This window comes from Azolla caroliniana, unplaced genomic scaffold (assembly GCF_043228905.1).
Source record: "Azolla caroliniana isolate FFs.n. ecotype wild unplaced genomic scaffold, voAzoCaro1.0.p SCAF_18, whole genome shotgun sequence".
NCBI classification, from domain to species: Eukaryota; Viridiplantae; Streptophyta; class Polypodiopsida; order Salviniales; family Salviniaceae; genus Azolla; species Azolla caroliniana.
The window spans coordinates 5,142,218-5,157,567 of record NW_028230453.1 but is presented as its reverse complement, the minus strand read 5'-3'; the positions used below and the strand labels follow the sequence as shown (position 1 = coordinate 5,157,567).

Genomic DNA, 15,350 nt, shown 5'->3' with positions numbered 1-15,350 from the left:
GAGATGGCGATGGTCAAGCTTCCTCCAATGGACATAATCGGAACAAGTATGGATCCAAACCCTCCTCGAGCTGAAATATTAGATACTTGTATGCATTTGGGCCCAAAGGACCAGAATCTGATAGGGGGGGAGCTGAACACGGCACTTGCCGAAATGAATACCAAGGAACTCATTGACATTGGCATGAGAGAAAAGTATTTTATTGACTTCGATGTAGTCCAAGAGATGCTGGTGGAGTAGAACATTGACGAAAGAAAAGGAATCGACCTCTATCTTTCTTCGGCCGAGAATCAAAGGTTGGCTGAAGAAGTGGGTAGGTTGAAGTGTTCGGCATTCATATGTCGGTTGTTAGGAGGGCACCCTAGTAAAGGGTTGTTAAGAGACATGTTGCAAGCAACCCTTTTGGGTAAAATGCCGCTTATCCAAAACATTTTGTGAATGAGCTATAATTATCACCATGTGATCTTAGAAGAAGGCCATAATGTCAAGAAATTCTGGACCACAAATGGATTACGCTTAAGTATGGCAAAGCCATGATTTTGGAATGGAGTCCAGACTTTGATGCAATGGAGGAGCATAAAAAAGTAGGCACTCCAGTGGTCATTACCGTATGCTTCCTAGACCTACCCTTCCAACTCCATCATTTGATCCCAAAGTTGGCACACAATATTAGGATGGTATGTATAGAGAAACCCTCATTTGCAGATAAGGTTGCAGAAATCCCCAAGCTTAAGGCATTGGTTAGAGACATAAAAGAACTGCCAACAGAGATTAGAGTCCACATGGAGGTTTTTGGCCTAAGGGTGGTGAAGGTTGGCTATGAAGGCTTGCTGGGCCAGTGCTTTGCATGTAAGAAAATGGGCCATACGGCCAAACATTGCCCTTTGTATTGGAAGAAAAGAGAAGGCAAGGGAAATCAAGGCACCAAGATGCTCGATAACCCAATGTCAGTGATGGGAGGGCAGAGGATCCTCGATCATGTTGGGAAGCAAGTCACTGGAGAAGAAGGATGGGTAACGTTGTCGTGAGGATCCGTCACTACGCGCGGATCGTGAGGCGGAACCGCCGGGGTTCTGGACCGGAAGGATTCAAAGTCGGTACAAGCTTTGGCACAAGCTTTGGCGAGAAAGTACTTAAGATAGATTGGGAAAGAGAGAAGTTGAGATTAAACGATTGAGAGAGATTGATTGAACTTTTATCTTTGGATTTAAGAAACAAGTTACACGATCAATTTGATAACGAATTTCTTCTTCTTAATTTCATAACCCAAAAAAAAACGTTTTTTCTCCTCCCCCTTCCTTCTTTTATAGATGCTCTCATGCATATGATGCATGTGAGGGTATAAGACATGCATAAAATGCATGCTTGCCATTTGACGCTTATGTATTACATGTGGTGCATGATAACCATGTCACTCATTTTAGCTCTCATGTATGAGAATTTTTACGTAAAAGTACAATGATAGAAATATAAATTCAACTAAATGGCATGGCTTAATGGTAAGCCAATTGACTCCTAACTCGGAGGTGCAAGGTTTGAATCCTTACTTGCCCTCCTTGTATCTGTATATATATTTATATATTTATTTATCTAGTCACCGGACGCCGGTTCGTCGGATGCCGTCGGTTGCTGGATGTCGCCGCCTCGCCGTCGCCGGATTGCCGTCGAATGCCGGTGTCTCACTGCCGCCGGATCACCGGCTCCATCGCTGGTCCATCGCCGGTCCGGTTTTGGTTGGCCAAAACCCTTTACAAGTAGCTAGCCCACCTCCACTCTTAGTTCAAGTTACCTTGAACTCTCTATGCTCCACACATAGACACAAAGATAATATCTTTTGCTCTACCTTATATATGATGAGAGCCGTATTTGTCGTGCCTATGTGGGATATCTCACAATTTTCTCTTTTCCTTTCACAAACTTTATACCCTCATATCTTGACATTTAGTTGTCTGTTTCTCATGTAATAAAGTGCATTCGAAACCTCCATCATTTTGTACTTAGATATTAAATTTATTTAAAATGTTATCTTCACAATTATTGTATTATGTGATTCATACTTGATTTTGTACGTTTTATGGGATTTTCACACTATTGCTGAAAATCTTCACGACAACGCCAAGGAAAGTGGCTAGGTCTAACATTCATAATCATAAGGGTCCTCCTACAAGTGACAGTTCCAGTTCGAATAGATTTGATATCTTGTCACAAAGGGAAGAGGAAACCCAAGAGGGTGAGATAATTTTGATGACTCTTATTGATTTGCTTCCAAGAATCGAGACCCTCGAAACACTTGTAGAGCCCTCTAAAAGCCGGGGCAAGAGATTTTCATCAGACCTAAGAACGGTTAAGGCGTGGATTAGGAAAGGGAAGGACAAGGAGAGTCATGCGGACATGGGTAATAGTGAAGTGCAGAAAATGCTTGCCCGGATTGAGGCCGGAAATCCTTCGATTGTGGGAGTTGACTTTGTTATGATGAAAGACTAGAAGATGCAAGGTATGGAGGTACCCAAGGTAGCGGTGAACATTGGTACTCCCAAGGAAAGAGTTCATGGTTGGAATAGACCACACATGGTCCTCATCAATAAGGACTCTAGTAGACCGGAGATCGGTTGCTCCTTCGAATTGGAGCCTGATTTGGAAGATGGAAGGGGAGAAGAATCCTCCTTGAAAATGTTTTGTATCAGGGCAGCAGTGTGTATGTGATACCTTATATCTTAAAACGAGGCCACGGGGCTGCATGCACAATGGAAGAGCTCCCTGATACACGGGGAGATTCTTGAACTTGGTCCAAATGTTCCCTTGGTTTGCATATGGAGGGTGCACGATCTTATGCTAAATCCTGGTCAGTTCCACTTCCATTGTGGTGAATTACCCACTGATAAAAAATGGGAAATAAGAATGGAGTGGGAAAACATATGGAATATGATGACGGCATACTTGTCGAGCAAAGGTGAATCCCCCTTGGATCTTCTTTTGAACCCAAGTCAATGAGACTTTTCTCTTGGAATGTGCAGGGACTTGGTGGGTCCCATCATTTGCTTGAGAAGCAATTTTTTAGGAAGGAATTTGAAGTTGTTAACTTATGTAGGAAGATTGATATTTTGCTCTTGCAAGAGCATCACCTTGGCCGAGAAAGGACAAAACTTTTCAAAGACCCGTTCCGTTGCCAGGGGATTGGCACACATGGTGGGCTCTAGCTCACGGTGTGCTAGAAAGGAGAGGTGGAGTTTGTATTTTGGTGAGAAAATCACCGGATATTGCCATTTTGGATCATGGCATACTGATAGAAGGAAGGGTCATGTTCTGCTACTTGGAATGGAGGAATGTGAAATTTGGGGTGTTGAATGTCTATGTACCAAATAGTAACAGTGGGATGACCTCTTTTTGGAGCGAGTTGGCAAACAAAATTCCCTCTTATGACAACTGGATAGTAGCAGGAGATTTCAACATGACTGAGAGGACCGATGATTGTTTGGGGGCTCACTCGAACTTGTTACAGGGAGAGGAGCTTAGAGCATGGGGTTTCTTAATTGCTATGGTTGGAATCAGAGATTCTTGGTATTCTAGTATGGTGGTTGAGGAGAATTCCTTGCAGTTTTCACAATTTGGTTGGAAGGAGAGTGAAGGATGTCACTCTAGATTGGACCGCATCTATGTGAGCATGGGGTTTGAGGATTGGAGTGGTTACACATCCATTCTAGCTAGCTTTACCTACTTCGATCCCCTTCCAGTTTCCTTGACTCGCGGTCCTATTCATAAGAATAAGAGTGAGTGCAATTTGAGGATTCCTCCGAATATTTTTGGTATCCAGAAGGTCAAGGATGAAGTGATTAACATCTGGTCAACATCTCCATCATCCGACGACCCGTTACAGGTATTAGAGGATAAGATTGTTAATTCTTCACATGCTCTTCAGAAAACAGCTAGAGAGGAGCTGGTAAGGTGTCATTCCTAGCTACAACGCTTAAGGAAGGCAGACATCTCAGCTCAAAAGCTTACGCAAGTGGACCCACACTATTCTTGGGTGAAAGATATACTGCATGAAGCCACAAGGGTGTTGTAGGAGACTAGGCAGCAACGGGAGCAATTCCTCTTTAGAAAGTCGACAACATGGTGGGTTGTCAACGGAGATAAAGTTAATAGTGAGTTTTTTCTTACCAAGGCTCCAAAACTGAAGGGAAAGCCTATTGTAAGTCTTAAGCGAGAGGATGATTCGGTGACAACTGACCAAGATGAAATCTTGCAAATGACAACGAAGTATTACAAAGACCTTTTAGCTCCAACATTGACAGAAGCCCCACCGATTAACTTGATGCATCATGTAGTTGCATGCTTGAAGACCAGGATTGGAGAGGTAGCCAAATCACAATTGTCAAAGACCATAGAGAAGGAAGAGATTGTAGCGGGGCTAGATAGGATTCATAGCAGGGCTTGCCCTGGAGTTGTCGGCCTTCCCAAAGCCTTCTTTGTGGAATTTTGGGAGCATATTTTTCCTAGTTTGGAAGTTGGATTCTAGGAAATGTGGAGAACGGGAAGGATGCAGAGCAGCTTCAATGAAGGACTGATATACCTTATTCCTAAATCGGAGAAGGTGTCGCACGAGATTAGACAATGGAGGCCCATCACCATTTTAAATCTCATTTATAAAAAAATTGCTAACATACTAGTGCAGAGAGTCAAGCCCTTTCTAGGAGATATCATCCAGACCAATCAAACTGATTTCATGGAGCATCGATTTATTATGGACAATGTGATATTGTTTTGGGAGGCTGTTGCGACAGCAAGGGAGACCAAGCAAAACATAGCTTGTTTGATGCTTGACTTCGAGAAAGCCTATGATCGAGTGCAATGGTATTTCCTTGAAGAAGTGATGAAGGTGATTGAGCTATCGTGGGAATGGAGGTGTGTTGCTCAAGCCTTATATAAGAATGGCTCAAGTAAGGTGTTGATTGCAGGGAAGAAAGGAGCTAGAATCTCTCTAACTAGATCCATCATGCAAGGTTGTCCTCTCGCCCCCTTTCTATTCCTCTTTATTACTGAAGCAATGTCTACCTTTTTGAATAGTTAGACGACAAATTTACTTGGTCTTTTAATCCCTAACACAAGGCAGTCCTTGCTCGACTCGGAGTTCGCGGACGATACGATGTTATACCTCCAAGGTAATGAAGCGAATTTGGGGAGGGCACAAATTGTTATCGATCTCTTTTGCAAAGCATCGGGAGTTGCCATCAATTGGAATAAGTCCAAGGGTTTTTGGATGAGCTTAGAGGTCAAGCTGGTATGGAAACCAAATGTTGATTTCAAATGGATTGCAAAAGAGGAAGGCACCAGATATCTGGGAATGTGGATTGGTGTAGATATCGACAAAAGAATACAGTTGCAACAAATTCAAAGTGAAATTTGCAACAAAATCCATATCTGGTCAGGGATGAATTTATCATTAGCTGGCAGGATCATAGTAGCTAACCATGTGCTCTTGTCTACTATGTGGCATGCGGTTTCAGTGTGGATGTTTGACAGGCATGCTATTCGTATTGTTAAAGCATGTATCGGGGGCTTTCTATGGGCTGGGAATATGAAAGACAATGCGGCATCTAAAGTATCATGGTCTACGTTGATTCTTCCCAAAAGTAAGGGGGGGTTTAGGATTGATCGACCCTGGAGTACAAAGTCAATCATTGCTATGTAAGGTATTGGTAAGGATCTTGTTGCCCGGAAATGAGTTATGGAAAACATTGATTTTTAATAGGAGCATACTTTAGAGTCCACAACTTGGTGGGCATTGGAAGCCACATAAATCATGGCTATTTTGTATGGACTTAAAGCTTAGGAGGTCTAATCGGTTGGCTGATCACACGTGTATGTCAGTGATGAAGGCCTGGGATATGCTCCATGGGCATCTTAGCCGTATAGGTCCAAGTACTAATGTTGAATGGATGCACCAACCCCTATTGTGGAACGAGACCTTAAAGTCGAACGAGGGGAAGATGCTTGTCTTGAGCGAGGGTATGCCATGGGTTATATTGCATGGTGTTGGGATTCAGTCAATAGAAAATTGGATGCAGTTGTCCCCTAGTAATCGGGATAAATTATATGAAGATGTGAGAAAGTTCAGAAATGGTTGGAAGATGGTTGACCTAGTCGATAAAGTTGTTTACTCTGTTCTTATTAGTAATGGGGAAGAGGGTGAATGGTTCGGACAATGTGGGGATGCCGGAAAAGTTATCAATGCCAAGGGTATAGGAAAGAATGGGAAGATCATCCAGTTGGGATTTGTAGTTGCAGGTGCTCGTTGGTCCCCGATTAGAATTGTGGCACGAGACGGTAAGAAATGGAAGGTGAATCCATCAGTCGATGAGGTTGAGGAGGATTGGATCTTGTATGTAGTTGAAGGGAAGCCACTAGAGTGTTTAGAAATTGTTACGGGCATGACCATATAATATCCCGTGGTGAGAATTTACCGTAATATTCTATACTCGTGGATAATTGTGAGGGTTAAACGAGAGTGTATAGAATACTATGGTAAATTCTCACCACGGGATATTATATGGTCATGCCCGTAATAGAATGGGATCTTGCAGAATATACATGGAGGGACGAACAAGGTAAATCACGTGGTTTCTTTGACTACTCAATCGCTTGGGGAGACATTTATGCTTGCATTGTGAGAAGTGTGTCAACAAATGGACCCATGTAGTTGTCGATTCAGTCTTTGTGCATAAAACTAGGAATAGGATATGGAACTCATCCCTCCCCGAGAGGGTCAAGGTGTTTTTTTGGCTAATCACCTATCGGGTTGTTCCAACCGGAGAGTGGTTGGGGAAAAGGGGTGGCATGAGTAATTGCAAGGCCTGTGGAGTGAGTTTGGAGGACATCGCCCATTGTTTATGGAGTTGCCCACGAGCCCAAGAAGTTTGGACTAGGAGCTTAAGAATTCTGGCTCGATGCGGGGTTGAAGTTCAGGTATCAAGTGCAATAGTTGTTTGGTTAGCTACTGAATCTGCTGCATGGTTTCATGGGTGGAATGGAAATAGCCCTTCTCTTAAAGGTGGTGAATGGAACAATTCAACCTGCGGCTCAAGGAGATTCATTCTACATACAGGAACGGTACGTAGATGTTTGGTTTTTAGTGGTTGGCCTTACTGTTTGGCAAGTGTGGGTTCTAGGTGCAAGGAGTCGTTTACCAGGACGCGAACCCCATCGACTGAGAGTTTAACGATCATTTGGTTTAATCTGATTTCTACGCTACACGGAAAGTTTGACAGCCTTCAGGGGCCCTCTGATGCAAGTGAAGAAGGTAGATACCGCTTCCTTCTTAAATGGAGAGGTTCTCCGATGTTACAGATGGTGGATGGCAATGCAAAGTGGATTTATCAAGGTGGTTGTTTCCTCCTAAGGTACCAAACATAGAGGTAGGTGTGGAATTGCGAAGAGATTGGAGGGCATAATTGTTGAATGTGGGTTGTGTGAGGCTCATGTTGAGGGGAGTCTGTCGAGTAATTTTGTGATGAGGTTTTGTTGCTTCATTTATACATGATGTTTTCTTGTAGCCATTGCAAAGTGGCTTGTAACATATGAGTTATATATTATCCTATGTACTTTTTCTTAACTAATGGAAGTAGATTTTTTTTGGAAAAAAAAAAGTCCAGGTTGTTCCTTAGAAGGTCCAGAAGGAAAACCATATGCTAATTGAGCATATCTTGAGCAATGAGGGGAACAATAAGAATGCAAATGTAGAGCAATTTCAAAGAGGTAGGTGTTGAATTGTGAAGAGATTGGAGGGCGTCTTTGCTGAATGTGGGTTGTGTGAGGCTCATGTTGAGGGGAGTCTGTCGAGTAATTTTGTGATGAGGTTTTGTTGCTTCATTTATACATGATGTTTTCTTGTAACCATTGCAAAGTGGCTTGTAACATATGAGTTATATATTATCCTATGTACTTTTTCTTAACTAATGGAAGTAGAATTTTTTTGGAAAAAAAAAGTTCAGGTTGTTCCTTAGAAGGTCCAGAAGGAAAACCATATGCTAATTGAGCATATCTTGAGCAATGAGGGGAACAATAAGAATGCAAATGTAGAGTAATTTCAAAGAGGTAGGTGTTGAATTGTGAAGAGATTGGAGGGCGTCTTTGCTGAATGTGGGTAGTGTGAGGCTCATGTTGAGGGGAGTCTGTCGAGTAATTTTGTGATGAGGTTTTGTTGCTTCATTTATACATGATGTTTTCTTGTAGCCATTGCAAAGTGGCTTGTAACATATGAGTTATATATTATCCTATGTACTTTTTCTTAACTAATGGAAGTAGAATTTTTTTGGAAAAAAAAAGTCCAGATTGTTCCTTAGAAGGTTCAAAAGGAAAACCATATGCTAATTGAGCATATCTTGAGCAATGAGGGGAACAATAAGAATGCAAATGTAGAGCAATTTCAAAGAGGGTGAGATTTTTCCATTTGTCTTCACAATCAATGGCTCATTACTCCGCATGCTCCTCATAAGAGGGTCATTCAAGAACAAAATTATATATGTTTTAACAACAGTAAAATGGAAAAAGAAATTGTGCCTCATTTATAATACACTTGCCACATGGTGAATTGACTCGTCTACAATGTGCTAGTAATTGGAAGTTGCCTTTGCACATGATGGAACTCTAAAGATAGGATATTTACAAGCCTTTGTATAATTAACTCATATAATTTGAAATCATTTTAAACATTTGTTTTATTTTTATAAAATCAAAACTTTCTCATACTACACCCCCAAGAAAGACATGAATACCCAATAATGGTACATTGGCTCCATATTTAGGATATCTTTATTAGCATTTCTTTGTTCAAGTATCTATGTAGGTGTATGTAAAGATGTATGTATATATATACATATATACATACATATGTATCTATCTATCTCATGTAAGTGTACCGGCTCAAGTGTGTAGAGGTTTATGTGTATGTTTGAAAATGTCTCTATACGTGTGCAAGTGTAAATGAAGATTTTTTTTAGTATGAGTTTACAAATATAATTGTTTTTGTAGAAAGGTTAGTGTACTTGTAAATACATGTGTATGTGCACTTACGTATATTAGTGTGTAAGGGATGCGAGATTGTATCCACATATGTTTGAAATTTGAATGTATTTATTCATATAAATGTATATTTGTGCATGTGTAGATTTGTGTGAGTGAATGTGTAGAAACCGTGGCTCCCTCTTGAATGACAAACAATGTAGGGTAACCTTAAATTTGTAGATTAATTGTCATAGTCTTTTGTACTTATCATGTATGCAAAATTTCGAGATCAAAGTGTACTTGGACTAGCCAGCTACTATAGATACTTGAAACACATGGAATTGACCCAAGGAGCTTAGATAGCAGATATCCCTAATTGAGACAAACTTGATCGCCCAACTCTTTCTCGTCCTCCCCCTCTCTTGCATCCCCTCACCCCATAATGACAAAACTTGGCACAAGAGTCCAACCCCTACCTACAACTTTCCTTGTCCAATTCTCATTGCACACTAATAAACTTGACCATGATCATTGCCATGACAATGACCCCAAATTAAACCCCTAGTCCTCCACCATTTCTTGCTCCTCACCCCCTTTCCACCCATTCTCTCTTGCCCACATTCTCAACTCTATCCTTATAACTTCCATTTCAACCCAAGTGAGTCAATGGGTCGAAACACATGGAATTGACCCAAGGAGGTTAGATAAATGCTGACATCCCACTCCTCTGCATCCCCTCAACCCCTCATGACAAAACTTGGCACAACTAGTCCCATCCCTACTTACAACTTTCCTTCTCCAATTCTCATTGTACACTAATAGACTTGACCATGACCATGACCATGACCATGACCATGACCATGACCATGACCATGACCATGACCTCAACCCCAACCCTTAATCCTCCAACATTTCTTACTCCTCACCCTCTTTCCACCCATTCTCAACTCTATCCTTATGCTTCCATTTCGACCCAAATGAGTTGGATTCTTGAAACCATCGTGCATCCGAAAGTGGATAGCCATGGGATTGGGGGGGGGGGGGGGGGGGCTACACAAGAAACAATGATTCATTTGTAACGGTTTTGGTCCATACACAAGAACTTTTATCCGTTAGTTTGAGGGGCAATTTGCGACCACCATGACCATGACCATGACCATGACCTCAACCCCAACCCTTAATCCTCCAACATTTCTTACTCCTCACCCTCTTTCCACCCATTCTCAACTCTATCCTTATGCTTCCATTTCGACCCAAATGAGTTGGATTCTTGAAACCATCGTGCATCCGAAAGTGCATAGCCATGGGATTGGGGGGGGGGGGGGGGGGGGGGGCTACACAAGAAACAATGATTCATTTGTAACGGTTTTGGTCCATACACAAGAACTTTTATCCGCTAGTTTGAGGGGCAATTTGCGACCAGGGTTTCCAAACATGGGATTCGGAAAATCCTTTTGTTTGTTTTGTCTCTTTCTGAATCATCTACAACGTGATGCCATCTTTTTGCAATGGGGATCAAATTTTGGGTATTGTTGAACAAATCGAATAACTCACAATCATGTGGTACTTGGATGCTCCCCTACCCCCTCCTTTGTCTCCCCAATATTTGTCGACAATCAACATTTCTTCGGGCCATTTTTCATAGAAATAAGGTCGCTATGACTGTCACACAGGTTTGACGGAATCTCACGACAGGTAATTTGGCTTGACTTTAAAGGTTCGCATTTTGGCTTTCGAAGAAGTGCGAGGTTTTTATATTTGTAACGGATGATTGGTGAGGTTTCCCACGAAAAAAATCAATGAATGAATGAATGAATGAATGAATGAATGAATGAATGAATGAGTGGGACCAAATCCCTTCAACTTAAAGACCAAGAAATATAATTGTCATGGAATGGTAATAAGAATAAGAGACCCCTCAAAAATAAGAAGTTGGTGGTTGCCAGGGATGCCACGTGGCATGGAGATTCAAGCAACGCCAAACAATCCAAAGGATTTTTTTCTCTCTCTCTTTTCTTTCTCCTTATCCATCATTTATATCTTATGTATTTATCAATACTATGTATATGTACTTCATATCAAGTCCATTGGATAATTTATCTTCTTTATCCTGATTTGTCATTAAGATCCTAATCAAGCTCACCTGGGTAGTAATTAAGAGAGCCTAATTACTCTGCAGCCCTCCCATTCTTCGATAATTACACCCGGATTTCGCCCGATCCTTTATTTCGGTTTGCGGGTAACTTTCCGATCCTAATTACTCTTCATTATCACATCCGAAAAAGGTCTTAGATACTCATTTGGATCCTCTTCATTAGCCCCCCCTAATTGCACCCATCAACATATCTGGTTAATGAGTTTGTCTTTCCCTAATCAAGCTCCTTGGGTTGTAATTAGGAGAGCCTAATTATTTTGCCTCTGATAGATACGCCTGAAATCCGCAGCTCTTTTTCCTCGTCAGATTTTTTTCAATCTGATTTTCTAACGAGGGCTTTCAAATTGGGTTGTCAAGAGTGAGGTTTTTTTTTTTTTTAATCTCTGGTTTTAAAAAATTTTGTTGGGAGAATGCAGGGATTCCGATGGCGATGGTCATTCTGCTAATGGACAGAGCTGTGTTTGGGCTGGGGAACTCTTCCTTGTCTTCTGCTCTGTATTTTGACAGGCTACATCAGAATCCATGGATTTCTACTCAACCTCAGTCTTCTTCTCCTTCTCCTACTTCATTTACTTCTTGTCCAAGGTAGGGTTTGCCTTTCCTGTTTCTCTTTGCTTTCTTTGGTGTGAACAGATTTCTGGTGTGAATGGACTTAAAATGCAACTTGTGGTCTTGAGATTTGCTTGGACCATGGGTGTGGTCACCGGGTGAGTAGAAGGCTTGGCCTTGCTAGGGGCTGTATCTCGGAGTCGACAATGGCTCCGTTCAAGCCTAAACCAATCCTTAAACTGATTTTAAACGGTTTGGTGGTTTTGCGCTTCAGTTCTGTTCGGTTCAAGCTTGAGCTTCGTAAACCAGTTTGAGCTTGGTTTGGCAAGCCTCAAGCCAAACCAAACCAGATTGGGCCAAATCGGTTAAGGATAAACGGTTTTTCGAGACTAGTTCTAAACTGGTTTGGTTCAAGTTTGAAAATTTCCAAAGAGGTTCCTAAACCGGTTTGGTTCAAGTTTGAAAACTTCCAAACTGGTTCCTAATTTGGTTTGGTTCAAGTTTGAAAGCTTCCAAACTGGTTAAGCCGAAACCGAATCGTTGCCGATTCCTAGTTGTATTTGATGGTTGGCTTGGATTCTGAAGTCGGGTCATGCAAATGGACATGTTACCCATCCAAGTTATCAATCTGTGTCGATATGTGTAAAGGAAACATGATCAACATGTTGTTGGATTTTTTAAGTAATTTAGAAAAGATTCAAAAGTCCCTCCACGAAGTGAAATTTTGAGGGGAGGAGGGATGAACTCGAGATACTATATCTCGATGGAACTCAACCTTCCAACCTAGTTATCGTGTTGCAAATTTTATGAATCAAATAGCTGATAAATATATCTAATTATACTTAGATTTTGTGAAAGACCTAAGATCGTCCAATCTTCGTCCCACATCTAGGATCATTGATGCAATGTTGAAGTACTTGGGGAACACACACGAAGTCACATTTTGATTGGGGGTTAAAAAGATTCGGGCTGATTGTTGGTGTTTTGGTCACAAAACTGATTCAATGACTATGAAGCACATGGGGAAGCATGTGCATGTTCAAAGACATTTGGCATAAGATTTGGATGAACATTGAGACGTTGAGATAGTAGTAAGCTGTGTTGAAATAAATGCCCGACTAAATTTAAGATGTTGAAAAAGGGGTGTACCAATAGATATAGGACAATGGAAAATAAAGAATTTAAACAAGACTACTTAGATATGTCGAAATTTCGCTAACTATTTGTAAAACTATCTAGCTTTTAATGTTTCGCGCTCATGCACATTTGGTTTTCTAGATCTGGATTAATTTATTATTTATGTTCTTTCATAGATGTATAAATACACAACAATTTATTGATGGATTGGATAGCGAACTTCCTCGCCTTAGAACAAACTCCAATAAGGAGCTTATAGTGCCAAGGTCTCCAATGTTATGGAATACCATACACATTGCCGATGAATCATGCTATGATATCGGTGGCTACAGAAGAAGGAAAAGCTTGACATCATGTAGACCATTGGAATCATCAGAGCAACCCTCATCATCAAGAAATGAAGATGCTTCTAAACCATCTGAATTTACTGGTACTTTATCTTTATCCAATAAATGTAATTGAAATCCTCTTAATAATCTACATGCAATAAGAATGCTTGGGGAATAATAATTTATAAGATCGTGTGGAGAAGAAAGGAATTTATCATACATGACCCTACATCTATTCATCTTACATGAAACAAATATCCTATAATTTGAACTATTCAAGAAAATTATGTAAAATAGATTTGGAGTGGATTTGTCTGCGAAGAGTTCATCATAACCCACATATAATGATTAATCATAATCAACGTGAAGCTATGAATTTAAGAAACTTGTGATTATTCAAACCTAATCCAATATCTACCATGTCTACTTTGAAATTTTGTAGATAGCCAAGAATTAGAGACCAAACCAATCTATAACATGTCTCATTCTTATCTTTCCGTGTCCCAATCATCTCGAAGAGCCTTGAGAAATGCTACGACACTTCAGTTGGTTAACAGACCATTGCAAATGAAGGATCTTCAAGGTGAAAATTTGCTTTAATATTGTTTGATATCTTGGAGATGTTCAATATGAAGCTATGAGCTTATCAACTTATTGATGACTTGATTTCTATTGCAAACTTGTAGGAACCACTAGTTTGTACATGGCCTTTGTTGCCATCATGCTTGCAATGGCAACAACGTTTAAGAATGTCAAACTTATAGGCACAAGCAACACCCCGAAGGTAAACACTTTCATTCTTTAGAGCTAAATCAAACAAATGAACTATATTCACCATCACACACACACACACACACACACACACACACACACACACACACACACACACACACACACACACACACACACACACACACACACATAACGACTTTTTCATCTATTTTGTGATCTCATAGCTTGAAGTCTTTTCACACAAGTTTCTTTCATATCTGATTGTTTTTGTCTTGCTTAATCTTGAGATTAGACCATTTGTGTGAACTGCAATGGTTATGGCGTCACTAAATGTGAAATTTGCAAGGGCAAAGGTGGTGTTATCTGGGAAGGAAAATGGACCCACATTGATCCATGCCCCTTGTGCTTTGGTTCATGTACATGCAAGGTAATATATATTGTTAATAAACTTTGTATTATACAAGAAATTTATTTTTTCAAAGGTGCGTTCTTCTCTCAAAATATCTATATAAAAAAACCCGAATTCCTTTTTGGACATGTTTGTCTTCATATTGTGTTGACATTGGCTATTAATGGCTAAAGTCGTACATAATACACAATTAAGCTAGTGTTACAATGGAATGAAGATGTAGAATAATTTGTTGATGTTATTAGCATACCAAAACATTTTATGAATGGATGGATCTAAATATGCATCGTGGTGAATTTTCATTGAGGACAATGTATTTTTTAACAAATGTCAAGATTGTAATATTCAATCCTATTGATTGTCTCTTTTGTTGTGAACTAGTGTCGTAGTTGTGGAGGGATTCGTGTGCGAAAGGATCGCCCACCATTTTTGCAACACTATTCAAAATCAAATATGAAGACTAAAAGGATGTGACATACATTATTTCGAAGTTTCCTTATAGAATGTTATAGAGCTACATTATTAACCTTGACATAGCCTAAGATGTTGTGTTGGGAAGGTTACATTTATTCTCGATAGAAGATAAAGAGTTTATCTCTATTGAGATGGTTGTACAAGAGAAATGTATTTTATTACCCTTGTATATAAAGAGAAGTTACTAATACATACAAATTTAATCAATATGGTATACAAGCCACATGCCTTGTCTATTGTATAAATATAAATATGGATTTGGAAACACAAGTTTAATGATCGATATTAGTAGACACTGTCATTATATGAAGCCGAACTAGAGAGCAATGAGAGCAATGTAGCTTGAGTAATGAAATATAGTGGGATTCATCATGAAAAGAGACATGAGAGATGGAAAGAATCATTGCTTAGGAATAAAAAATGGTGGACATTTGGAACGTCCTTAGACTCTAGTTAGTGCCATCTAGATTTTCGCCAGAAAATGGAGGGTGGTGAATACATAGTGGAGTAGCTGTAACATTCATGGACAAGGCCATTAAGTGCGCAAATTAGTTTATAGTAGCGG

The 15,350-nt window shown here is 40.2% G+C and overlaps 1 protein-coding gene across 1 annotated transcript; it reads left to right on the top strand.

Moving 5' to 3' along the window:
* The first annotated feature begins 11,441 nt into the window (after positions 1-11,441).
* Positions 11,442-14,992, top strand: LOC147852200 (uncharacterized). Its single transcript, XM_087333736.1, has 7 exons — positions 11,442-11,456; positions 11,572-11,740; positions 13,018-13,271; positions 13,613-13,753; positions 13,857-13,954; positions 14,195-14,329; positions 14,693-14,992. Exons 2-7 carry the CDS (start codon positions 11,580-11,582, stop codon positions 14,783-14,785), a joined length of 882 nt encoding a protein of 293 aa, XP_087189862.1. The 5' UTR covers positions 11,442-11,456; positions 11,572-11,579; the 3' UTR covers positions 14,786-14,992.
* The last annotated feature ends 358 nt before the right edge of the window (positions 14,993-15,350 follow it).